Raw genomic sequence first — 27,932 nt, 5'->3', positions numbered from 1 at the left:
AAGCATGTAGAAAGGTCTTAGTGCTACTATTTATGAATGATCCATCTTCTAGGTCATAAGGTGATAAGTGATAGGAGCAGAATTAGGCCATTTGGCCCATCAAGTCTGCTCACCCATTTAATCATGGCTGATCTATCTCTCCCTCCTAACCCCAATTCTCCTGCCTTCTCCCCATAACCACTGACGCCCGCCTGACATGTAATCTTGAACTTTATTACCTCCCATCACACTGAGGAATGTGGAATCCGCTGTGGTGGATGTTTATGTTCAATTTTATCTTATGTGGCTGTGTGTCTTGTTGCTTTTCACAGTATGGCAACTCAAATTTCACTGTACCTTAATTGGTACAGGTGACAATTAAAAATTGAATCTTGAATCTTGAATTGTTAACTGATCACTAATAATAAGTGTAAGAAAATAACTGCGGATGCTGTATGTACAAATCGAAGGTATTTATTCACAAAATGCTGGAGTAACTCAGCGGGTCAGGCAGCATCTCAGGAGAGAAGGAATGGGTGACATTTCGGGTCGAGACCCTTCTTCAGACTGATAATAAGTTGTTGTCTGACTCGTATCACGCAAGATCATCATATAGGGTGGGAAACTCTTATTGATAAATATCAGTGTGCTGCCAGAGGAGGTAGTTGAGGCAGGGATTATTGAAACGTTTGAGAAACAATTATGCAGGTACATGGCTAGGACAAGTTTAGAGGGGTCTGGGGCAAACGCAGGCAGGTGGGAATAGTGTGGATGGGGTATGTTGGTCACTGTGAGCAAGTTGGGCTGAAGGGCCTGTTTCCACGCTGAATGACTCCATGACTCTTTCAATAAAGTTACCTCTAACACCGTGAAAATACTGTGGCCACAAGAATAAAGACCTCACATATTTTTCTTTCCTCCCGAGTTATAAGACTGAAAACGATGCAGCATGAAGCTGTTCAGATTCCATGGTAACATAATTGGTACTTTGGTACTTGGCTGTGTTACTTTTGTTGCATTGTCTATTCAACCCTTCATTATCAGGCAGAGGTTTGAACACATCCTCTGTTTGCAGTTCCATCGAGCTACTCACAAAACGTAGTTCCCGAGGAAGGGGAGGAACGGAAGACTTATTTAGACAGGTTGAGACAAGGGAAGTAGGAGAACGTGCCTTGAAATACCCACCCTACCATTACAATCCGCCTGGTGATGGACTCTGCTACACTGAGGGGTGGGGAAGGGTGCACTGTGAGCAGAACAATCACATCGAAAACCATGGGAGTGTCAGCTGGTAACCCAGCACTAAATCATCATCATCATCATCATCATAATCATACTCTATTAGCCAAGTGTGTTTTGCAACATACGAGGAATTTCATTTGCCGTACAGTCACACCAATAAAAAGCAACAGGACACACAAAATACATTTTAACATGAACATCCCCCACAGTGACTCCTCCACATTCCTCACTGTGATGGAAGATGAAAAAAAGTTCAATCTCTCCCTTCTTTGTTTACCCGCGGTCGGGGGCCTCGAACCTTCCGTTGACGGGACGATCTTGACTCCCGTAGCCGGGCGGTCGGGCTCTCTGCATCAAGGCGATCAAGCTCCTGCATCGGGGGGGAATCTCAGCTCCCCCTCGCCGAGCGATCGGACGCGGGCTGGGGCTGGTCAAAACCTTCTGCGTCGTTTGGAGCTCCCGACATCGGTCTCTACCCGAGACTGCGAGCTCCTCGATGGTGAAGTCTGCAGGCCGCGGTTCGAGCGTCGATCCCAGGCAAGGGATCGGCTCTGATGATAAGTCCATGGCCCTGTGGTGAGGCTCAAAGTCAGTCCCAGGCAAGGCCTCCAGCTCCATGATGTTAGGTCACAGAACGACCGGAGATACGATCCGGAAAACAATCGCATCTCCGGCAAGGTAAGAGATTGAATAAATGTTTCCCCCGACCCACTCCCCCACCCCCCACATAAAACAAAGCAGAGAACATTTACACAAACTTTAAAACACACTAAAAATAACAAGAGAGATGAGAAAGACAGACAGACTGTAGGCGAGGCTGCCATCGCAGCACCACCCACTAAACAGTAAAACTGCATGACTTGTGCAAAGCTAACGAATCTCACGACCTGTGGATCAGATGGAATGCTTGGCTGTCCCACCACATCTATATGGCAGGGATTGTGGACCATTAAACAGGAGGTTAAACAAAAATATTTTCATCCCCACAGTTGGGCAGCTGGTAGAGCTGCAGCCTTTCAGCACCAGAGACCCAGGTTCAAACCTGACCTCGGGGGGGCTATCTGACCAATCGGCCCCAGATGGTCAGATTAGGCCCTCACACATCCTCCACTCTCACAATCAGCACCGGCTGCCTTCAAGGATGCGTGTTGAGCCCCCTTCTCTACGCCCTCTACACCCATGACTGCAACCCCACTCATCCTACCAGCACCATCATCAAGTTTGCGGATGACACGACTGTGGTTGGACTCGTCTCAGGAGATGACGAGACAGCCTACAGAGATGAAGTCCAAAAACTGATAGGATGGTGTGCGGAAAACAATCTGGCTCTGAATCCTTCCAATACAAAAGAACTCATAATAGACTTCCGAAGACACAATATGGGCTACACACCACTGCATATCAGCAGGGTTTGTGTGGACAGGGTCCCTGCCTTCAAGTTCCTGGGCACGCATATTGCTGAGGATCTCTCCTGGACCACAAACACCATAGCGGCAGTCAAAAAGGCACAGCAGCGGCTCTACTTTCTGAGGATCCTCAGGAAGAACAACCTGCAAGAGCAGCTGCTAGTGACTTTCTACCGTTGCACCATCGAGAGTGTGCTGACGTACTGTATTTCTATGTGGTACACCAGCAGCTCAGAGGCAAACAAGAAAGCCCTTCAGAGGGTCATCAACTCTGCAAAGAAAATCATTGGTTGCCCACTGCCCTCTCTAGAGGAACTTTACTCCGTCCGCTGCCTCAGCAGAGCAGCCAACATCCTGAGGGATCCTTCCCACCCTGGTCATCAGCTGCTCCAACTGTTGCCCTCTGGTAGACGGTTCAGGTCCATTACATCACGGACTAATAGACTCAAGAACAGCTTCTACCCCAGTGTCATACGTGAGCTGAACACTGCCAGACACTCACATAAAACTGAATGGAACTGATCGGAACACTGTCAGTTACTTGTCAGAAAACATAAGCCTCAATTTAATACATGTTTACTTTCTACTGCACTTATATTGCTTAACATTTGCTAAACTTATTACATGTTACAGCCGACCGCACCTTATATTTAATTACATTATTGTATTTTTTTTTTTTTTTTAAACGGCACTACCGATGCATTTGCAATATGTTAGCTCTCATTGCTGTGCAATAACTTGCTGTCTTGATTGCACTGTACACTGCCTTGACCGTATTGTAATTGTTTTGTCTATATTGTATTAGAGGTCAGTTTGTTTAATTCAGTAGATTAGGTTTAGCTTGTTATGGATATAGGTTTATCCTTTGTACTGTCTGCTGTGTGTGATTGCATTATCTGGACTGTTTTAATTTCGCTGTACTTTGTGTAGTGACAATAAAGGTTTTTTACATTTACTTTACATTTACATTATCTGTGTGGAGTTTGCATGTTCTCCCTGTTTTCCTTCAGCTGCTCCGGTTCCCTCCCATATCCAAAAGACGCACGGGTTTGTAGATTAATTGAATTGCCCCGGTGTGTGGAGAGTGGATGAGAAAAGGGATCACATTGAACTCGTATGAATGGGTGTTTGATGGTCAGCATGGACCCAGTTGCCCTAAGGGCCTATTTCCATGCTGTAAGCCTAAACTAAATTATGTTATGGTATGGTATTTATTTGTCACATGTACCGAAGGTACAGTGAGGTTCATTTTTGTACACAGTTCAGTACCAGTATCACTATACATGAGCACGTCGATACATCTTAGATAAGCATCTCAGACACAGTACAAGTGTACAGCAGTAGTGCGCTGAGACAGTGTACAGAGTCTGTATAAGAAGGAACTGCAGTTGCTGGTTAAACCGAAGATAGACACAAAAAGCCGGGGTAACTCAGCGGGACAGGCAGCATCTCTGGAGAGAAGGAATGGGTGACATTTCGGGAGGAGACCCTTCTTCAGACTGGGTTGTGTCTTGTGTCTGTTTTTGTCAGTATGCAGTGTCACCAGTTTGGCACCATTTTCAAGTCCCAGTTGCTGTAATTATACTAAACTCAATGATGACTCTATGTTGAAAGACTGGAGCGACTAGGCTTGTATACACTGGAATTTAGAAGGATGAGAGGGGATCTTATCGAAACATATAAGATTATTAAGATTATTAAGGGGTTGGACACGTTAGAGGCAGGAAACATGTTCCCAATGTTGGGGGAGTCCAAAATCAGGGGCCACAGTTTAAGAATAAGAATCCTTTAGAACGGAGATGAGGAAAAACTTTTTCAGTCAGAGAGTTGTAAATCTGTGGAATTCTCTGCCTCAGAAGGCAGTGGAGGCCAATTCTCTGAATGCATTCAAGAGAGAGCTAGATAGAGCTCTTAAGGATAGCGGAGTCAGGGGGTATGGGGAGAGGGCAGGAATGGGGTACTGATTGAGAATGATCAGCCATGATCACATTGAATGGTGGTGCTGGCTCGAAGGGCCGAATGGCCTACTCCTGCACCTATTGTCTATTGTCTATTGTCTATTGTCTATGACAAGGCTTGGCCTGCAGGTGCTAAAGAAAAGCAACCGTGCTCAGTTAGCAATGCTGAACAGATGCTCCATCTCGGCTTCATCGTGGGACCCCAATTATCACAAAGCCAGCAAGTTAATTTCACCAGGATCAACTGCGGGCACGAGCACAACAAAGGCCATGAGACCAGGCAACATCCCAGCCGTGGTACTAAAGACATGCACTCCAGAACCAGCTGTGCTTCCAGCCACGGTGGCACTTGGTTACCAAGCACCTGCTCACCAATACCTGATAGGACCACTCACCATCACAACTTAAACATGCACCAGAGGGCTAGATGCCAGAGATGAAACAAGATTCAATGCTCTTGATGTCAATGCCTCGTTTGATTGAGACTGACGTCAATGAGACCTGGAGTGGTTGAAGGCAATGGCCAATAGTGGAATATACTCCAAGGGCTGAAGGCCTATCATCATAAAATGGCTGTGGTTGTCGGTGCTCCCAGGCTACAATAGTCCGATGATGTAAAAATCTATTGTAGTTGGCCACTGTCTATGAAGGTCACATGAAGGATATGGGCCGAACACAGGCAAATGGGACTAGCTTAGATGGGGTATCTTGGTCGGCATGAACGTGTTGGGCTGAAGGACGTTTCTGTGTGAAATGATTCCATGAATCAATGACTAATATTTTTGTTCATTTTTTATGCCCTTGCAGTCCTGAAACTACTAAAGGATGGTGCTGATCCCAATACATTGATCTCCTCAGGAGGCTCTCTGCTGCACCTGGTAAGATCATGCATCTTGTGCCACCTATATACTAAAACTCTCGTTTGTTATCTTGTTTGTGACTGAACTTCTGCCAAAACGGTTCACGATAGCGCAACAATTTTAGGCCCACCTTACTCAACATTGTCACTTTACTGATAATGCAAGTAGTTTCATTGAAATCGGTGCTATATTTTTAATGTTATTCACATTTCAAAGTTTGAAAGGAGGGGAGGGGGAGGGGGGAAGTGGGGGAGAAGGGAGAGGGGAGGGGGGTTGAGGAGAGAGGGGAGGGGGGGAGGACAAGGTTTGGGAGAGGTTTGGGCCCAACAGGTCCACTTGGTCTAGTGTTTAATAAATACCATCGTATAGTTAACATGTGAGGTATATGAGAAGCCATATGAGATATCAATACAGCTTACTGAGAGCAGAGACTAAGGAGGTAAGACACAAAACCTATTTGCCAGTACAAATGCAAACATTTGTCTGCTAAATTAGTGATAATAATTGTTAATGTATATAAATTCATAAGTTCCAGGAGCAGAATAAGACCATTCAGCCCATCGTGTCTGCTCCACCACTCAATCATGGCTGATCTATCGTTCCCTCTCAACCCCATTCTCCTGCCTTCACCTCATAACCCCTGACACCCATCACAATTTATTGATCACAAAGAATTATTTTCCAATCAGTTTTAGTAGTAGATTCGTATAACATTTTTAATTAATCTGAATTAATTCATCTGAATTATTCATTATTTCTGAGCCTATGGATTCCAACACTTTCACGCCTCTCCAGTGATTATACAAACCAGAAAAGTTCAATCTTTTGAACCTGGAGACCCAGATTCGATCCCAGAAAAGTTCAATCTGACCACTGGTGACCCAGGTTCGATCCCGACTACGGGTGCTGTCTGTACAAAGTTTGTACGTTCTCCCCAAGACCACGTGGGTTTTCTCCGGGTTCTCCAGTTTCCTCCCACACTCCGAAGACGTGCAGGTTTGCAGGTTAATTGGCTTGGTATAAGTGTAAATTGTCCCTAGTGTGTGTAGGGTAGTGTTAATGTGTGGGGATCGCTGGTCGGTGCGGACCCGGTGTTTCCACGCTATATCTCCAAACTAAACTAAACAAAGCTAATCCAAACTAAACTAAACTAAACTAAACTAAACTAAACTAAACTAAACTAAACTAAACTAAACTAAACTAAACTAAACTAAACTAAACTAACCCAAACTAAACTAATCCAAACTAAATTAAGCTAAACTAAACTAAACTAATCCAAGCTAAACAAAACTAATCCAAACTAAACTAAACAGAACAAATCTAAACTAAACTAATTCAAACTACACTAAACTAAACTAAACTAATCCAAACTAAACTAAACTAAACTAATCCAAGCTAATCTAAACTAATCCAAACTAAACTAAACTAATCCAAACTAAACTAAACTAAACTAATCCAAACTACACTAAACAGAACAAATCTAAACTAAACTAAACTGAACTAATCGAAACTAAACCAAACTAAACCAAACTAAACTAAACTAATCCAAGCTAAACCAAACTAAACTAAACTAAACTAAACTAAACTAAACTAAACTAAACTAAACTGCACTAAACTAAACTAAACTAAACTAAACTAAACTAAACTAAACTAAACTAAACTAAACTAAACTAAACTAAACTAAACTAAACTAAGCTTATGGTGATCCGGTGGTCTTGCTGCCATCCCCAGCCTTCACTGTGGAGACTGTGCACTGCTGACTGCGCTGGCCGCCTGTATCTCGGGCACTTGGGGAGCTGTTGTGATAAGTGAGAGTTGCCCTGTCTCTGAAATGACCCGACAGCTTTCACAGCTTTCACGCTTTAAATATCATTATGTCAAATATGAAAATTGCTATCAATAATTTAATTGTACTTTCAAAAAGTTAAAGCTAACAAGTAGGTAAAGCATTACAATGAAAGAAGTAGTTTATTGTCACGTGTACCGAGGTACAGTGAAAAGCTTTTGTTGCGTGCTGTCCAGTCGGCAGAAAGACAATACACGATTACAATCGATCCATTCACAGTGTACAGATACATGATAAGGGAATAATGTTTAGTGCAAGGTAAAGCCAGCAAAGTCTGAACAAGGATAGTCCGAGGGTTACCAATGAGGTAGATAGTAGTTCAGCACTGCTCTCTGGTTGTGGTAGGATGGTTCATTGCCTGATAACAGCTGGGAAGAAACTGCCCCTGATTCAGGTGTGCGTTTTTCACACTTCTATACCTCCTGGGATAAATAAAGTTCTATCGTATCGTATCGGATCATATCGTATATATGAACCACTCTCTGTGTGAAGTAAAATTGTCCAAATTTAAAACATGATCACTGATAACATTATTGCACAAAATCCATCCCTCGACTCATGAAGGGCAACATCACATGCTGACATTTCCAACACTTTCACCAACTTGACATGTGATGAGAAGAAATCAGAAGATGATTCCTAATGTGCTCCCCTCTCCCATAAACAGTGTGCCCGACATGACAACGTCTTTGCTGCAGAGATTCTGATCGAAAAGGGAGTAAACGTGAATCACCAGGATGAAGACCTGTGGACCACGCTGCATGTGGCATGTGCTTGCGATAATCCCGATATTGTCCTACTCCTCATGTTGGTGAGTACCATGGCTCTTTTCCAAATGGCACTGACTTAACAGCACAGATTAAGAGCTCAATCAGAGCTGTTTAAAAATGTTCTCTCTCAACTTCATCGAGTCATAGAGTGATAGGGTCATAGAGTGATACAGTGTGGAAACAGGCCCTGCAGCCCAACTTGCCCACATGTCCCAGCTACACTAGACCCACCTGCCTGCGTTTGGTCCATATTCCTCAAAACCTGTCCTATCCATGTACCTGACTAACTGTTTCTTAAACGTTGGTATAGTCCCAGCCTCAACTACCTCCTCTGGCAGCTTGTTCCATACACCCACCACCCTTCGTGTGAAAAAGTTACCCCTCAGATTCCTCTTAAATCTTTTCCCCTTCACCATAAGCCGATGTCCTCATGTCCTTGATTGCCCTACTCTGGGCAAGAGACTCTGTACATCTAGCCGGTCTATTCCTCTCATGATTTTATGCACCTCTATGAGATAACTCTTCATCCTCCTGCGCTCCAATGAATAGAGTCCCAGCCTACTAAATCTCTCCCTCACACCCTCTAGTCCTGGCAACATCCTCGTAAATCTTCTCTGTACCCTTTCCAGCTTAACAACATCTTTCCTACAACATGGTGCCCAGAATGGAACACAATACTCTAATTGCGGTCTCACCAACGTCTTATACAAATAGCTGGAGTTGAGAAGGATGAGAGGGGACTCAATTGAAACTTACCGAATAATGAAAGGCCTGGATACAGTGGATGTGGAGAGGATGTTTCCACTAATGGAAAAGTCTAGGACCAGAGGTCATAGCCTCAGAATAAAAGAATGTTCCTTAGGAAGAAGCTGAGGAGCAATTTCTTAAGTCAGAGAGTTGTGAATCTGTGGAATCCATTGGCTTTTGGTGGGAAGTCTGGTTTGTGTGATGGACTGGGCTACATCTGCAACTCTCTGCAATTTCTTGTGGTCTTGTGCAGGGCGGTTTGTAATCCAGGCTCTGATGCAACCTGACTGTCCTCTTTCTATGGCGCATCCGTAGAATTTGTAAGAGTCACTGGCAAAAGGTTTGCCAACTTTCTCACTCCCAAATAAGGGACTAAAGGTGACGTCACACGTGATCTCACCCAGCCAGTGGCCACGTGCTCCTGCTCCACCAATGGCGGCCACCCGGGCCGGGAGGCGGGATGGTACGCAACCACCATTAGGCGGCACCCAGGCCTCCGGCCTACACTGTCCGGGCCTACAGTGTCCGGGGCCTATAGTGTCCGGGCCTACAGTGTCCGGGCCTGCACGGCCCCCGGGCCTACAGTGTCCGGGCCTACAGTGCCTCCCGGGCCTAATACAAGACAAGGGCGGTCCCATACGGTACAAACCAATTTAGCCCAATATATGAGATGTCCCGGCTAATACGGGACAGTTGGCAACCCTAGTCACTGGACACATGTTGAATTTCCTCGGTATTCATAGGAAGAACCCATCTGGGCCTTGATCAGGAGCTTTATGTCAAGCAGTACGATTTATATCAAGCAAATGCAAGCCTCACAGGCACAGTGAAAATTGATTTCTGCATAATTAATGTTATTCAATATCACAGAAGTAACACAAAAAGCTGGAGTAACTCAGCGGGTCAGACAGCATCTCTGGAGAGAAGGAATGGGTGACGTTTCGTGTCGAGACCCTTCTCCAGTCAACCCGAAACATCACCTATTCCTTTTCTCCAGAGATGTTGTCTGACCCGCCAAGCTACTCCAGCCTTTTGTTTCTGTCTTCGGTTTAAACCAGCGTCTGCAGTTCCTTGCTACACGTCACAGAAGTAACATTCAGGCACATGTTGCGTTTTGGAGACACAAGAGGTTCCGATACTGGAATCTGGAGCACAATCAGTCTGCTCCAAGAACAAAAGCAAGTCAGGCTGCATCTGCGGATGCAAAGGGATTTCAAGTTGACACTCGGCATTAGGAGTGAATGTAGGGAGAAGGTTTCCAGCATTTAAAGTGTAAGGGAGGTGTCAAAAATAAATTGCAAAGCTTCAAGAAGACGGCAAGGGATGGTGACAGGCAGAGTGCCTCAAGGTCCTGTCCCAGTTACGCGATTTTTAAGGCGACTGCCGGCAACTGTCATCAAATCAAATCATCCGCCAACATTTCCGTCACCTACAACGGGACCCCACCACTGGCCACATCTTCCCATCCCCTCCCCTCTCTGCGTTCTGCAGAGACCGTTCCCTCTGTAACTCCCTGGTCCACTCGTCCCTTCCTACCCAAACCACCCCATCCCCGGGCACTTTCCCCAGCAACCGCACGAGATGCAACACCTGTCCCTTTACCTCCCCCCTCAACTCCATCCAAGGACCCAAACAGTCTCTCCAGGTGAGACAGAGGTTCACCTGCACCTCCTCCAACCTCATCTATTGCATCCGCTGCTCTAGATGCCAACTTCTTTACATCGGCGAAACCAAACGCAGGCTCGGCGATCGGTTCACTCAACACCTGCGCTCAGTCCGCCTTAACCAACCTGATCTCCCGGTGGCTGAGCACTTCAACTCCCCCTCCCACTCCCAGTCTGACCTTTCTGTCATGGGCCTCCTCCAGTGTAATAGTGAGGCCCACCGGGAATTAGAGGAACAGCACCTCATATTTCACTTGGGCAGCTTGCAGCCCGGCGGTATGAACATTGACTTCTCCAACTTTAGATAGTTCCTCTGTCCCTCTCTTCCCCTCCTCCTTCCCAGCTCTCCCTCTGTCTTCCTGTCTCCACCTATATCCTTCCTTTGTTCCGCTCCCCTGACATCAGTCTGAAGAAGGGTCTCGACCTGAAACGTCACCCATTCCTATCTCTCCTGAGATGCTGCCTGACCCGCTGAGTTACTCCAGCATTTTGTGAATAAATACCTTCAATTTGTACCAGCATCTGCAGTTATTTTCTTACACTACGACAACTGTCAAAGTCGTAGCAGATCGCCGGAAATTTTGAACAGTTTGATTTTTCCGCGATGAGCCGAGATCTGCTTGGACTCATTGAGGACTTCTCACGATCATGCCCGCGACACTCCGGCAAACGTGCGGCGACAGCCTTGTTGCCAGCAGTCGCCTTAACATCGCCTAACTGGGACAGGCAGTTGAATGCTCATGTGTCATAATGATTGATGTGCTTTCAAGGTTGAAACTGAGCATGTGTAACTGACACAGCAGCCTACTTCAGTCAGATTCTGTTCTCTGTTGTCGAAGGCAAATAGCAATCGTAAAACAATAAAATAAGGTCGCAAGGGTAACAGGACATTTGCTTATCTCTAATGGGCTGTGTTTACCGTGCTGTGTGGACGTGCATGGTTTATAATTGTTATAAGACCATTTAGAAGAAGGTACTGCTACAGTAAACAACATATTGAAAGTGGAGCGACTAGGCTTGTATACACTGGAATTTAGAAGGATGAGAGGAGATCTTATCGAAACATATAAGATTATTAAGGGGTTGGACACGTTAGAGGCAGGAAACATGTTCCCAATGTTGGGGGAGTCCAGAACCAGGGGCCACAGTTTAAGAATAAGGGGTAGGCGATTTAGAACTGAGATGAGGAAAAACTTTTTCAGTCAGAGAGTTGTGAATCCGTGGAATTCTCTGCCTCAGAAGGCAGTGGAGGCCAATTCTCTGAATGCATTCAAGAGAGAGCTGGATAGAGCTCTTAATGATAGCGGAGTCAGGGGGTATGGGGAGAAGGCAGGAACGGGGTACTGATTGAGAATGATCGGCCATGATCTCATTGAATGGCGGTGCTGGCTCGAAGGGCCGAATGGCCTCCTCCTGCACCTGTTGTCTATTGTCTATAATTGTTATAAGACCATTTAGAAGAAGGAAAAATGCTAAAGTGCCTGTTACAGTAAACAACATATCAAAGGGAAATTCTGTGTATAAGTAGATGAATCTTTGGTTCGTTGAGCAATCTCCTAGATTGCTCGCAGTTATCACTGTGCTTGAAGCTCTGAAATGAAGTCTTGATTGCTTTGTCCGATTGTGTGTTTAAAGTTTTCTTTAACAGAATGATGAGACAAAAAGCTTGTATGTGATAGGTGGTATCAGATGCGTGGAACTGACAAGAAGATGGTGCCTGTTTTTTTTGGGGTGGACGGTGGGGGGGGGGGGAGGGGGATTACAGGGAGGAGAGGGGACTATTGACACAGAGATTCATTGATAATGGTTGGAAACCAGGTAGAGATAAAGAAAAGGCAGATGGAATCAGGTGGGGAAGGGGTGACAGTGGCTGATAATCCAAATCCTGGAGATGACCTGAACTGATTGCCTGGGGGCTGCCTCATCGATAGGACTTCTTGGAGGATAAAAGGCTCGGGAATCAGGTAATGGACAGGTAGGGAATCATCAGAGGTGCAGGAGTGCAGCAAGTTTAGCTTGATAAATCAGAAGAGGTTGAGGGAAATGGACCCAAAATGCTGGAGTAACTCAGCGGGACAGATGGCATCTCTGGAGAGAAGGAATGGGTGACGTTTCACGTCGAGACCGTTCTTCAGACTGGATATTGAAAGAGGATATAGGATATGGAACAAACACATTGTCATTGATTCACAAAATGCTGGAGTAACTCAGCAGGTCAGACAGCATCTCGGGAGAGAAGGAATGGGTGACGTTTCGGGTCGAGACCCTTCTTCAGACTGATGTCAGGATGGGCGGGACAAAGGAAGGATATAGGTGGAGACAGGAAGATAGAGGGAGATCTGGGAAGGAGGAGGGGACGGGAGGGACAGAGGAACTATCTAAAGTTGGAGAAGTCGATGTTCGTACCACTGGGCTGCAAACTGCCCAGGCGAAATATGAGGTGCTATTCCTCCAATTTCCGGTGGGCCTCACTATGGCACTGGAGGAGGCCCATGACAGAAAGGTCAGACTGGGAATGGGAGGGGGAGTTGAAGTGCTCAGCCACCGGGAGATCAGTTCCTCCTTAAACACATTGCCATATTCAGCGATCTCTGCTCCATCCCTATTCTGGGTGCAGCAGTGCCACACTAACAGCTACCAACATCCTCTTCTCTTGGTATTGAACCAATGGACAAGGTCGTGTGTAGGGAGGAACTGCAGGTTTACACCGAAGATGGACACAAAGTGCTGGAGTAACTCAGCGGGACAGGCAGCATCTCTGGAGAGAAGGAATGGGTGATGTTTCGGGTCGAGACCCTTCTTCAGGGGAGAGGGAGACACAGCGATAAGGAAGGGTAAGGTGTGAAAACGAGACATCAAAGGGGATGTGGATTTAAGGAGAATGTAGAATAGATCTTTGTTAGCTAGGGGAAGGTGACAACGAAGCATATAGAGATAAAATTTAATCAGGGAGCCAGTCAGACTGGTCGGAGAACTAGGATGGGGGAGGGATGGAGGGAAAGCAAGGGTTACTTGAAGTTAGAGAAGACAATACTGTAGTCAAGGTTGTGAGCTGCACTGGTTTGCCAATTATGCTTCATCTTGTCCTGTAGTGTGGCGGACTGCTGTTTTAATTAAATAGCTGGCAAAGTAGGTCATGAGGCATGAGCTGAATGCTGGTGCTGTGTAGCAACTGTGAAAGGTAGTCGATAGGCACTCCGACTGAAGGTTATTGTTGTTCAGTAAACACGTGAATGCATTGTCTGGACCAGCCTGTTCTACCACTTTAATCATTAACAAAAAGACACAACGTGCTGCAGTAACTCAGCGGATCAGGCAGCATCTCGGGAGAACATGACAGGCGACGATTCAATAGACAATAGACAATAGACAATAGGTGCAGGTGTAGGCCATTCAGCCCTTCGAGCCAGCACCGCCATTCAATGCGATCATGGCTGATCACTCTCAATCAGTACCCTGTTCCTGCCTTCTCCCCATACCCCCTCACTCCGCTATCCTTAAGAGCTCTATCCAGCTCTCTCTTGAAAGCATCCAACGAACTGGCCTCCACTGCCTTCTGAGGCAGAGAATTCCACACCTTCACCACTCTCTGACTGAAAAAGTTCTTCCTCATCTCCTCATCTCTGTTCTAATTCAGGTCAGGATCCTTCTTCAGACTGATTGTAGTGAACTCCTCGACACCTGCATCCACATATCACTTCAGAAGTTCAGACGTTCAAGGGGCAGAAACAGGCCATTCGGCCCATCTAGTCCACACCGCCATTCAATCATGGCTGATCTATCTTTCCCTCTCAACCCCATTCTCCTGCCTTTGTCCCATAACCTCTGACAATAGACAATGGGTGCAGGAGTAGGCCATTCGGCCCTTCAACCCTGACACCCGTTCTAATCCAGAACCTGTCCATCTCTTGCTGTCTGTGGCAAAGAATCCCACAGATTCACCACCCTCTCGCTAAAGAAATGTCTCCTCATCTCCTTCCTAAAGGTACGCTGTTTTATTCTGAGGCTATTCTGGTGCTAGACTCTCCCACTAGTGGAAACGTCCTCTCCCCATCCACTCTAAGCAGGCCTTTCACTATTCGGTAAGCTTCAATGTGGTCCCCCCTCAAGATCCACTTGCTGGGCCTTTCGGGCGATAAAAAGCTTTGTGCCAGTACCTCCTCTATCAACGATCATGAGTGAATTCACATGTTAAAGATATTATGGGCTATTTCTAAAAAAGAGTCAAACAAATCACTTTGGTATTTGGTGTGGATTTTTGCTTTTGTAAGCACACCCAAAATTTTGGCCATGTTAAAAAATGCTTCATTGTCCAAGTTTGTACCAAAACCACTATGGCGAGTCTGGAGGCTCGTTCTTTGTTAAAGAAGTTTATTGCGACAGCAACATTCGATTACAAAGTATAACGAACGAGATTACAGACAACCATTAATTCTAACTGTTCACTTCGAAGAACTCTCCCAACTGACTGGTTTTGGGCGCCAAAACCACACGTGACGTCGCTGTCCAATCAGCGGGCTCAACTCCCTGGACCAATCCCTACGGTCGCACCCACACGTGACCTTGCTGGCCAATCTGAGGGTTCGACTCCCAGGACCAATCTCTATGGTCGCTACATGACCCCCCCCCCAGAACCCAAGGTACGGAACCTAGCAGGGAGCCGGATTTCACGACCAGAACGAGTAAGGAGAGGGGCAGCCGGAACCACAGGAGCGGGGGGTCCCGGATCGGGTGGAACTGCAGGAGGACGGCCTCGCCGGGGCGGTTGGCCGACCAGGACAGGGCTGTCTGGATCCAAGTGCGCAGGTTTGAGCCTGGACACAGAGACGAGCTCACTCCTGCCGCCCACATCTAAGGTGAAGGTGACCGTCCCTTTACGCAAAACCCGGAACGGCCCTTCATAGACCCTCTGCAATGGGGAACGATGGGCATCCTTACGCAGAAATACAAACTCACAGTCCTTCAAGACAGGCGGTTCGTGCACCATGAGACACCCATGACGCGAAGTAGGAACCGGAGCCAGGGAACCCACTCGCGCCCGGAGTGATGCCAAAACCAACGGAACCGAGGGCTGCTGACCAGAGGACTCCAGCAGGAAATCCCCGGGCACTCGAAGTGGCGAGCCATATACCATTTCTGCGGACGAAGCACCGAGATCCTGCTTAGGAGCAGTCCGGATGCCCAAAAGGACCCAGGGGCCCAGTCAGGGCCGTCCAGCCGCGCACTGAGGGCCGCCTTCAGTTGCCTGTGAAACCTCTCCACGAGCCCATTAGCCTGTGGGTGGTATGCCATGGTCTGCTGCAACCGGGAGCCGTACAGCTCCGCCAGCGTGGCCCAAAGGGCAGAGGTGAACTGGGATCCCCTGTCAGTGGTAATGACGGACGGAACACCGAAACGGGCCACCCAATGGAGGGCGTGGGCCCGGGCACAAGAGGCAGCGGAGGTATCGGACAACGGGAAGGCCTCCGGCCACCGGGTGAATCGGTCAACCACCGTGAGCAGATGAGTGTAGCCCCGGGAGGAAGGTAAAGGTCCGACTAAATCAACATGAATATGGAAAAAACGGACCGCAGGAACCGCAAACTCCTGCACCGGGGGTTGAACATGGCGGTGAACTTTAGCGGTCTGGCAGGGAACGCAGGAACGGGCCCAAGCGGCTACCTGCTTTCGCAGGCCATACTGAGCGGCCACTATGGCAGAGGTGGAGCGGATGGACGGGTGCGCCAGCCCGTGAATGGCATCAAACTCCCAGCGCTGGAGGGCGGCCGGAACCACCGGCCTGGGGCGGGGAAGGGAAACATCACACCAGACTTTTGTACCCTCAGGCCCGCAGGCCACCTGGGCCAACTTCAACCCTGAAATGGCGGACTGGTATGCCGAGGCAGTGTCTGCCAGGCGCTGTGCCTCCGCAAGCTCCTGGAGATCCACCTCGCAGCCCACCGCTGAAATGGGGGAAACGGCTGGCCTGGACAGGGCATCAGCAACGGCATTAAGCTTACCCGCGACATGACGGACGTCGGTGGTAAACTCAGAGATGGCAGTCAGGTGCCGCTGCTGGCGGGACGACCATGGGTCGGACAATTTGGAAAAAGCAAAAGTCAACGGTTTGTGGTCCGTAAAGGCCACAAATGGGCAGCCTTCTAGGAAATAGCGAAAGTGACGGACAGCTAAATAGAGAGCCAGAAGCTCTCGGTCAAAGGCGCTGTACTTCCGCTCAGCCGAACTCAGCTGTTGAATGAAAAACGCCAATGGCTGCCAAAGGCCACCCACCTGCTGTTCCAAAACCCCTCCCACCGCCACGTCCGACGCATCGACCGTCAGGGCCGTGGGGGCGGAGGCGCTCGGGTGGACGAGCATGGTGGCGTCTGCCAGAGCTACTTTAGCTGCCTCAAAGGCCGTCTCAGCGGCCGGGGACCATTCTAATTCCACAGGTTTGCCCGCGAGACACTGGAAGAGCGGACGCATGACCCGTGCTGCTGCCGGGACGAACCTATGGTAGAAGTTCACCATGCCCACGAACTCCTGCAACCCCTTCACTGTGGTGGGCCGCGGGAATGCACGGACAGCCTCCACCTTCCCGGGCAAAGGGGTGGCGCCGGCAGGGGTGATTCGGTGTCCTAAGAAATCAATAGAATGGAGGCCAAATTGACACTTGGAGGGTTGGATGGTGAGCCCGTGGTCTTGGAGCCGCCGGAACACGGTCCGCAAGTGGGCCCGGTGTTCCTGCTCCGAGCGGCTGGCGACCAGGATATCATCTAAATAAATGAAAACGAAAGGCAAATCTCGACCAACATGGTCCATGAGTCGCTGGAAAGCCTGTGCCGCGTTCTTTAAACCGAAAGGCATGCGCAACCATTCGAACAACCCGAACGGAGTGATCGTGGCAGTCTTTGGTATGTCCTCCGGGCGCACAGGGATCTGGTGGTAGCCCCGCACCAAATCGATCTTGGAGAAAACCACGGAACCTTCCAGCCCAGACGAGAAGTCCTGGAGGTGCGGTATGGGGTAGCGGTCGGGCGTGGTGATGGCATTGTGGCGCCGGTAATCGCCGCATGGTCTCCACCCCCCAGATGCTTTGGAGACCATATGCAACGGCGAGGTCCATGGGCTGTCGGACGGGCGGACAATGCCCATTTGTTCCATCTTCCGGAATTCTGCCCGCGCCACCACCAGTTTGTCGGGCGGTAACCTCCTGGTCCTAGCGAAGACGGGGGGTCCCTCGGTGCGGATGTGGTGGACTACGCCATGCCAGGCAGAAGGGGCGTCGAACCGCTGAACGAGCAGCTCCGGAAACTCCGCCAGGACCGCAGCATAGGGGTCGGGGGCCGCGACGACGGCCTGTACAGTCGGGCTGGGCGGGGTGGCGGCCGGTGGAGCGGCGAGCTCATCGATGCTGGCGGAGGGTCGAAGGCCGTTATCGGGGACTAGTGAAAAGGCCCAGAGGAAATCTGCACCCAGGATCGCCTGACCGACTTCCGCGATGATGAATGGCCATTCGTACGTGCGGGTGCCGAAAGCCAGGGACATTGTCCGCGTACCATACGTGCGGATGGGGCTGCCGTTAACCGCGATGAGGGTAAGCCCTTTCTTACCCGAGGTCGGTCGGCGGCACGATGCTGACTATGGCTCCCGTGTCATCCAAAAATTCCATGTCCGTGAATCGATCTCGGACGTAGAGGCATCGATTCTGGCCAATCGCGACCGCCTCTATGTACGATCGGCCGAGGCATTTCCCGAGAAGGTGCAAGGTGAGCGGCAGTTGCGGGCTTCTCCACCCCATCATATATGATAGTAACACCAGCCGCGCTTGTGCGGATCCTTTTGGAGAAATGGCGGGAGACGCGGCGCCATCTTGGTGCCACTGCGGGCTGCCTGCTGATGCCGAGACCTTGTTGATAGAACTGTTTCTTTTTGATTTGGATGCCATGAGCGCATCAGCTTTCTCCGCATATGCCACGGGGTCCTTAAAAGAACAATCCGTGAGCATGAGCTTGACATCTTCGGGAAGCTGCTCTCGGAATGCCTGCTCGAACATGAGGCAATCCGTGTGTTCACCTGCCAGCGCCAACATTTCGGCCATGAGGGCGGACGGCAACCGATCTCCGAGATCCGGTAGGTGCATAAGCCTCTTAGCTCGGTCATGCCTACTGAATCCGAAGGTTCGTAACAAGAGTACCTTCAGTGCCTCGTACTTGCCTTCTGCAGGAGGAGCGATGATGAACCACATCACCCGCGCGGACATCTCCGGCGGTAGAGCACTGACGAGGTAATAGTACTTTGTCTCGTCCGTCGAGATGTTTCTTAGGTGAAACTGAGCTTCGGCATGGACAAACCAAGATTGTGGTTGATGTGCCCAAAACGGCGGAAGGTGAACGCTGACCGTGTTTAGCTGTGGTGTGCCGGGCGTAGGAACCAAAGACAACCCATGGTAGGTGATCGGCTGGATCACGTCGGGGTCACCAATATGGCGAGTCTGGAGGCTCGTTCTTTGTTAAAGAAGTTTATTGCGACAGCAACATTCGATTACAAAGTATAACGAACGAGATTACAGACAACCATTAACTCTAACTGTTCACTTCGAAGAAGTCTCCTAACTGACTGGTTTTGGGCGCCAAAACCACACGTGATGTCACTGTCCAATCAGCGGGCTCAACTCCCTGGACCAATCCCTACGGTGGCACCCACACGTGACCTTGCTGGCCAATCTGAGGGTTCGACTCCCAGGACCAATCTTTATTGTCGCTACACCACTCAATACAAAATCTGTTATCAATCAATGGAGTTGGGTGGCATGTTAAAACATAGCCATTTTATACCACATTGCTCCATTAAAACATCATTCACATGTTTAAGAATGCTAACTTAATAAAGTTTTGTAACTTCAGCTCAAAATGTCTTTACCATACGAAAGAATATTGAAGAATCAGTGAGGAGAGAGTTTTTTTCTTAAAAATCTGTGATTTATTTGTGCTGAATAAGCATATCTTATGTACGGTGTATGTAAAATACTAGCGATAAAATTGGGATGATGATTTGAATTATTCTGGAGCATCTCTAATGTTTTCCCAAAGGAGATTAAATAAACCAGTTAGGTTTGATAATAATGTTAATAAAACCTGAGTTGTGGGAATAGGTAGGTTCAATGTCATCAAATAAAAAATAGTAACATCAACAAATAGTGATTTAAATCTTGCTGATGTCTGTACTGCAATGTGAAACACATTTTAACTCAGAACCTCACAGAATGTGATTCATATCTGGGTGTAGATGCCTTTATAGAACAGATCATATGGATCAGAAAGCAGCAAATTGAGTCATGGAGTCAGACAGCATGAAAACAGGCCCCTTGGCCCAACTCATTCATGTCGACCATGACTAGGGTTGCCAACTTACTCACTCCCAAATAAGGGCCAAAAGGTGATGTCACCGCACCGTGCCCCATGTGATATCACCCAGCCAGCGGCCACGTGCTCCCGCTCCACCAATGGCAGCGCCCGGGCCTCCGGGCCTACACTGTCTGGGCCGACAGTGGCCCCCGGGCCTACAGTGTCCAGGCCTACACTGTCCAGGCCAAAACACTGTCCGGGCCTACAGTGCACCCCCTCCCCCCCAGCCCGGGCCTACAGTGTCCGGACCTACACTGTCCGGGCCTACAGTGGCCCTCGGGCCTACACTGTCCGGGCCTACAGTGGCCCTCGGGCCTACAGTGTCTGGGCCTACAGCGCAACCCCCCCCTGGGCCTACAGTTTCCGGGCCTACATTATCCGGGCCTACATGGTCCAGGCCTACAGCGGCCCTCGGACCTACAGTGTCCGGGCCTACAGCGCCCCGCGAGCCTAATACAGTACAAGGGCGGTCCCGTATGGGACAAACCAATTTAGCCCAATATACGGGATGTCCCGGCAAATACAGGACAGTTGGCGACCCTAACCATGAGGCCCATCTCAGCTCATCCCATTTGCCTGCTTATGGCCCATATCCCTCTCAACCTTTCCTATCCATATCCAAATATCTTGCAAATAATGCTCCTCAACTACTTCACCTGGCAACTCATTCCAAATACCTACCACCCTCTGTGTGAAAAGGTTACCCCTTAGGTTTCTTTTCAATCTTTCCCACTCTCACCTCAAACCTCTATAAGATTACACCTCAGTCATCTACATTGCAAGGAATAAGCCCAATCTCTCCCCATGGCCCAGGCAATCAAGTCCTGCCAATATCCTCTCTGCACTCTTTACAGCTTAATGACATTTTTGGATGACCTGCGTAAAGGATTATGTGCATTCACCCTATCTATTCCTCTCATAATCTTATACACTCCCCAGCCTCCAGGTGTTGCCTGACCTCCAAAGGTCCTCGAATCTGTGGAGAGAATAGACAGGTGGTGTTCTGGGTCAGAACCCTTCTTCAAACTCAATTTTCTTTCGAAGGGACTAACAAGCACTGGGACTAACAAGTATTGACTATCAATACAGGGTCTTAAGAAGGGTCTTGGCCCAAAACGTCACCCATTCCTTCTCTCCAGAGATGCTGCCTGTCCCGCTGAGTTACTCCAGCATTTTGTGTCTATTTTCAGTTTAAACCAGCATCAGCAGTTCAAGGTTTCAAGATCAGTTTATTGTCACATGTACCAATTAAGGTACAGTGAAATGTGAGTTACCATACAGCCATACTAAGTGTAAAGCAACAAGACACACAGCCACATAACGTAACATTTAACATAAACATCCACCACAGCGGATTCCACATTCCTCACTGTGATGGAAGGTAATAAAGTTCAACCATCTTCCTCTTTGTTCACCCGCGGTCGGGGCTGTTGAACCGTCCGCAGTCGGGGCGATCAAAGCCCCTGCAGCCGACGATCGAAGCCCCCATCGGGATGATCGAACCTCCGGCATCAGGGCGGTTGAAACTCTTTCCGCGGCATGGAGCTCCCGAGTCGGCCTCTTCTTACCAGAGACGGCGGGCTTCACGGTGTTAAAGTCCACAGGCCCCGCAGTTGGAGCTTCAGTCCCTGGCAAAGGGATCGTAAGCTCCGCGATGTTAAAGTCCCGCAGACTTGAAGCGCCGGGCCGGTCTCCAGGAAAGGCCGCCAACTCCTCGACGTTAGGCCGCAGTGGGGACGGAGATACGACACGGAGACAAATCACATCTCCGTCGAGGTGAGAGATTCTCCTCCCCCCACCCCCCACATAAAACAAACCAAGGAACACTAAATCATACTTTTAACACATATTAAAAATAATAAAAAAGAAGAAAGGACGGACAGACAGACAGACAGACAGACGGACGGACGGACGGACGGACGGACGGACGGACGGACGGACGGACGGACGGACGGACGGACGGACGGACGGACGGACGGACGGACGGACGGACGGACGGACGGACGGACGGACGGACGGACGGACGGACGGACGGACGGACGGACGGACGGACGGACGGACGGACGGACGGACGGACAGACAGACAGACAGACAGACAGACAGACAGACAGACAGACAGACAGACAGACAGACAGACAGACAGACAGACAGACAGACAGACAGACAGACAGACAGACAGACAGACAGACAGACAGACAGACAGACAGACAGACAGACAGACAGACAGACAGACAGACAGACAGACAGACAGACAGACAGACAGACAGACAGACAGACAGACAGACAGACAGACAGACAGACAGACAGACAGACAGACAGACAGACAGACAGACAGACAGACAGACAGACAGACAGACAGACAGACAGACAGACAGACAGACAGACAGACAGACAGACAGACAGACAGACAGACAGACAGACAGACAGACAGACAGACAGACAGACAGACAGACAGACAGACAGACAGACAGACAGACAGACAGACAGACAGACAGACAGACAGACAGACAGACAGACAGACAGACAGACAGACAGACAGACAGACAGACAGACAGACAGACAGACAGACAGACAGACAGACAGACAGACAGACAGACAGACAGACAGACAGACAGACAGACAGACAGACAGACAGACAGACAGACAGACAGACAGACAGACAGACAGACAGACAGACAGACAGACAGACAGACAGACAGACAGACAGACAGACAGACAGACAGACAGACAGACAGACAGACAGACAGACAGACAGACAGACAGACAGACAGACAGACAGACAGACAGACAGACAGACAGACAGACAGACAGACAGACAGACAGACAGACAGACAGACAGACAGACAGACAGACAGACAGACAGACAGACAGACAGACAGACAGACAGACAGACAGACAGACAGACAGACAGACAGACAGACAGACAGACAGACAGACAGACAGACAGACAGACAGACAGACAGACAGACAGACAGACAGACAGATCCTTCCTAAACAAATATTGGCATTTGGCAACTTTGAAAATCAAACACCAAATCCAAATTATGACATTCATTTTTCTCGAGGAGTTTAAAGTGCAGGAGTAAGGAATCCTCATTGCAATTATATAGGGCTTCAGTCTGATTCTTTCTGAATTTGTGGGGCATAAACTGTCTTTATGGTACTGCTAATGCGCAGAAATATAAGGAACTGCAGAGGCTAGTTTACCCCAAAAATGACACAAAGTGCTGGAATAACTCAACAGTAAGGCATCATCTCTGGAGAACATGGATGTTTTGAGCCATGATCCTTCTTCAGACTGATTGTTAGGGGAAGGGGGAAGAACGCTGTGAGAGAGGTGGGGGTAGGACAAAGCCTGGCAAGGGCGGTCACGGTGGCGCAGCGGTAGAGTTGCTGCCTTACAGCGAATGCAGCACCGGAGACCCGGGTTCGATCCCGACGACGGGTGCTGTCTGTACGGAGTTGGTACGTTCTCCCCGTGACCTGCGTGGGTTTTCTCCGAGATCTTCGGTTTCCACCCACAATCCAAAGACGTACAGATTTGTGGGTTGATTGGCTTGGTAAATGTAAAAATAGTCCCTCGTGTGTGTAGGATAGTGTTAGTGTGCGGGGATCGCTGGTCGGCGAGGACCCAGTGGGCCAAAGGGCCTGTTTCCGCGCTGTATCTCTAAACTAAAAGTGACAGGTGGATACAGGTGAGGGGGGGAGGGTGTGATGATTGGACAAATGCCAGAGATGAAAAGACAAAAAGTGTGAGATTAAGAGATAAGGATAGAAAAGGTGTGAATTGTGAAGCCAGGTGGATGGGCGGAGGTGGAATGGGAGAAATGGCTCGAAGGGCCGAATGGCCTCCTCCTGCTCCTATTGTCTATTGTCTATTGCCTATTGTCTAATGGACACAAATCCAGGGTGGGCACAGGGAAGAGATGGGGGGAAAAGGAGGAGGGAGTTGGTAGGTGGTAGATTGTTTGCAGGTTAGTTACTGAAAATTGGAGAATTCAATGTTCATACCTATCACTCAGGTGGCGCAGCGGTAGAGCTACTGCCTTACAGCGCCAGAGACCCGGGTTCAATCCCGACTACGGGTGCTGTCTGTACGTTCTCCCCGTGACCTGCGTGGGTTTTCTCCGAGATCTTAGGTTTCCCCCCACACTCCATAGACGTGCAGGTTTGTAGGTTAATTGGCTTGGTATCAATACAGGATTGTCCCTAGTGTTTGTAGAGCAATGTTAATGTGCGTGGATCGCTGGTCTGTGCGAACTCCGCGGGCCGAAGGGCCTGTTTCTAAGCTGTATCTCTAAACTAACCTAATGTAAACCGTTGTTATTATACATAGTTAGCCACTTTTCCTGCACATATCGTTCGATTCTTCAAAAGATTTGTGAAGGAAATTAATAATTATGGAACCAAGTTTAGTGTAACCATGGCTGTATCCAGAGCTACTGAAAGGATATTGAAAGAAAATATAGAAAATATATTAGCAAAATATATTGCGGGCGGCGGATAGTACTGCTGCCTTACAGCGCCAGAGACCCGGGTTCAATCCTGACCACGGGTGCTGTCTGTACAGAGTTTGTGCGTCTTTCCCCTGAATTGCGTGGGCTTTCTCTGGGTGCTCTGGTTTCCTCCCACTCTCCAAAGACGTACAGTGTAGGTTTGTAGGTTAATTTGCCTGGTAAATTCTTTAATTGAACCTAGTGTGTGTCGGATGGTGTTAATATGCGGGGATCACTAGTCGGTGTGGACTCAATGGGCCGAAGGGCCTGTTTCTGCGCTGTATTGCTAAACTAAACTAAACTAAACAAAATGGGGTACACTATTAATATAAGCAAATGATGATCTAATGGTATTTTCATGCCAGAAATAATGTTGTGCGTTGTCTGATAATCAATATCATGTTGTTCTCAGGCTGGAATTAATGTTTTACTCCAAGATGTTAATGGAAATATCGCACTGGATTATGCAATAGATGGCACGGAGTCGAGTTTCATCCTCCTTGGACATCTGCAAGATAATGGTACATATTTATTATACTTTCTGTAAAAGCTCCAGGCACAGTTAAATCTTAAGATTCATTTCTATGCTTGGAATCTTTTTTTCCCATTTGTACACCATGTACTTTTCACTTTGATTTACTTGGCAAGATTTTGGAATGTAAATTTGAGAGATCAGTCACGACAGTACACATCTAGTCACGAGAGGAAGCCATTGTGTCGGCAATATTGGGCTGATCCAATATTGGTGTCTTTTGTAATTCCTTCCCCTGACTTCTTTCAGTTCAGGTCAGTTTAGTTTAAGAAAATAACTGCAGATGCTGGTACAAATCGAAGGTATTTATTCACAAACTGCTGGAGTAACTCAGCAGGTCAGGCAGCATCTCAGGAGAGAAGGAATGGGTGACGTTTCGGGTCGAGACCCTTCTTCAGACTGTCACGTGTACCGAGGCACGGTGAAAAGCTTTTTTGTTGTGTGCTAACCAGTCAGCAGAAAGAAACTGTCCCCGAATCTGGTGGTGTGCCTTTTCATACTTCTATACCTTTTGCCTGATGGGAGAGGGGAGAAGAGGGAGTGGACAGGACGTGACTCATCCTTGACTATGTTGCTGGCCTTGCCGAGGCAGCGTGATGTGTAAATGGAGTCGATAGAAGAGAGGTTGGTTTGTGCGATGGTCTGGGCTGCGTCCATAATTCGCTGCAATTTCTTGCGGTCTTGGATGGAGCTGTTCTCAAACCAAGCCGTGATACATCCTGATCAAATGCTTTCTATGGTGCATCTGTAGAAGTTGGTGAGAGTTGTAGGGGACATGCTGAACCCCCTAAGCCTTCTAAGGAAGTAGAGGCGTTGGTGTGCTCTCTTGGTCGTTGCATTAACATGGGTGGTCCAGGAGAAGTTGTTGGTGATATTGACTCCTAGGAATATCAACCATCTTTACTTCGGTGCCATCAATGCAAACTGGGGTATGTGTACCACTTCGCTTCCTGAAGTTCATCACTATCTCCTTTGTCTTGCTGACTGAGAGAAAGGTTGTTGCCTCGACACCAGGACACGAGGGTCTCAATTTATTTCCTGTACTCCATGTCATTTGTTCTCTGTAACAGATAGATTCCAGACCTGGGAATTTGCACCACCTCTCCTCCCCAACCTTATGTACATTTAGCTGCTTCCCATTGCCAATGTTTTATATACACCGATCAGCCAAACATTATGACCACTGACAGGCGAAGTGAATAACATTGGTTATCTTGTTACAATGGCACCTGTCAAGGGGTGGGATATATTGGGCAGCAAGTGAACAGTCAGTTCTTGTTGATGTGTTGGATGCAGGAGAAATGGGCAGGAGTAAAGACCTGAGCGACTTTGACAAGGGCCAAATTGTTATGGCCAGACGACTGGGTCAGAGCATCTCTGAAACGGCAAGGCTTGTGGGGTGCTCCCGGTCAGCAGTGGTGAGTACCTACCGACAGTGGTCCGAGGAGGGACAAACCACAAACCGGCGACAGACAGGGTGTTGGGCGCCCAAGGCTCATCGATGCGCGAGGGCAACGAAGGCTATCCCGTCTGGTCCGAACCGACAGAAGGTCGACTGTGGCACAAGTCACAGAAAATGTTGATGGTGGTCACAGGAGGAATGTGTCACAATACACAGTGCATCGCACCCTGCTGCGTATGGGGCTGCACACGGAGGACCAACAGCATATTAGGCAGGTGGTCATAATGTTTTGGCTCATCAGGTCATAATGTTTTGGCTGATCGGTGTATTTTTCCCTATTATATTGATGGGCAAGGAAATGTATTTGTAATTGGATTTTATAAGGTTTTCTCAATTTCAAAGGATCACTGGTTATTGGAAGGGTCAAAGATGAGAGCGGTTTTAACGGGTCAAACTGTCATGATTGTTATCGTGAACATGACAACATCACAGTATAGACTTACGTAACATCTGATTTATGCAAGGATCCGCAGGATGTAACTCTTACTTAAATTAGGGAGCGTTCATAAGTGATCGGAGCAGAATTAGACCATTCGGCCCATCAAGTCTACTCCGCCATTCAATCATGGCTGATCTATCTCTCCCTCCTTACCCCATTCTCCTGCCTTCTCCCCATAACCCCAGACACCCGTACTAATCAAGAATCTATCTATCTCTGTCATCAAGAAGGAGGTATAGTTGTCTGAAAACAGTAACCTCCAAATTCAACAACAGCTTCGTTCAAACAACCATTTGGCTATTGCACATTATAAACACGAACAAAACGATGAACTTTCTTGGTTGGACTATGAACTTTAGGCTTTTGTGCATTTGAGTGTGGTTTTCAATTTATTGATTATTTTTATTGATTATGTTATCTATGAGTGCTATGTTTACAGACAGCATTTGAGAATTTCATTTTTCTCTTTTTCGGTACATATGACAACTAAACACTCTTGACTCACTGCTAACTTGTTCATCAGCCTGCAAGCCTGGCTGCAAACGTGCCCTATAATCTCGACTCCCAGCTCCCGCTACATACCAGAACACATTCCATGTGCAGGAAGGAACTGCAAGTGCCGGTTTAAACCGAAGACAGACACAAAAAGCTGGAGGTACTCAGCGGGTCAAACAGCATCTCTAGAGAAAAGGAGTAGTTGACATTTCAAATCTGAAGGAGGATCTCGACCCGAAACATCACCTACAGTATTCCTTTTCTCCAGTTCACCGTTCTTGATTAGTACGGGTGTCAGGGGTTATTGGGAGAAGGCAGGAGAATGGGATTAGGAGTCAAATCAAGTCAAGTCAATTTTATTTGTGTAGCATATTTAATAAACAACCCACGTTGATCTAAGTGCTGTACATCAGTTCAGGTACTAAAAACAAACATTCAATGGCACATTCAATCAGCCATGATTGAATGGTGGAGTAGACTTGATGGGCCGAATGGCCTAATTCTACCCCTATCACTTATGATCTTATGACCTAGGAAGCAGAGGTGCTGTCTGACCCATTGAGTTACTCCAGCTTTTTGTGTCTATCTTCTGAGTCCATTCTAGTTCGCAGCTCCATCTGTATTGCAGGCCCAGGATTGCGACCTCACCT

General features: G+C 48.2%; 1 protein-coding gene across 1 annotated transcript in view; it reads left to right on the top strand.

Moving 5' to 3' along the window:
* myo16 (myosin XVI) overlaps positions 1–27,932 on the top strand; it is a 249,127-nt gene that overhangs the window by 32,331 nt on the left and 188,864 nt on the right. The window contains exons 3-5 of the mRNA XM_078402895.1: positions 5,393–5,463; positions 7,959–8,102; positions 24,767–24,875. Of these exons, the coding sequence (XP_078259021.1) occupies positions 5,393–5,463; positions 7,959–8,102; positions 24,767–24,875 (324 nt within the window). The remainder of the gene's footprint in view (positions 1–5,392; positions 5,464–7,958; positions 8,103–24,766; positions 24,876–27,932) is intronic.

The sequence above is a fragment of the Rhinoraja longicauda genome, chromosome 7 (assembly GCF_053455715.1).
Source record: "Rhinoraja longicauda isolate Sanriku21f chromosome 7, sRhiLon1.1, whole genome shotgun sequence".
NCBI classification, from domain to species: domain Eukaryota; kingdom Metazoa; phylum Chordata; class Chondrichthyes; order Rajiformes; family Arhynchobatidae; genus Rhinoraja; species Rhinoraja longicauda.
Note: the sequence above shows the minus strand (reverse complement) of the source record. Positions and strands in the feature narration are given on the sequence as shown.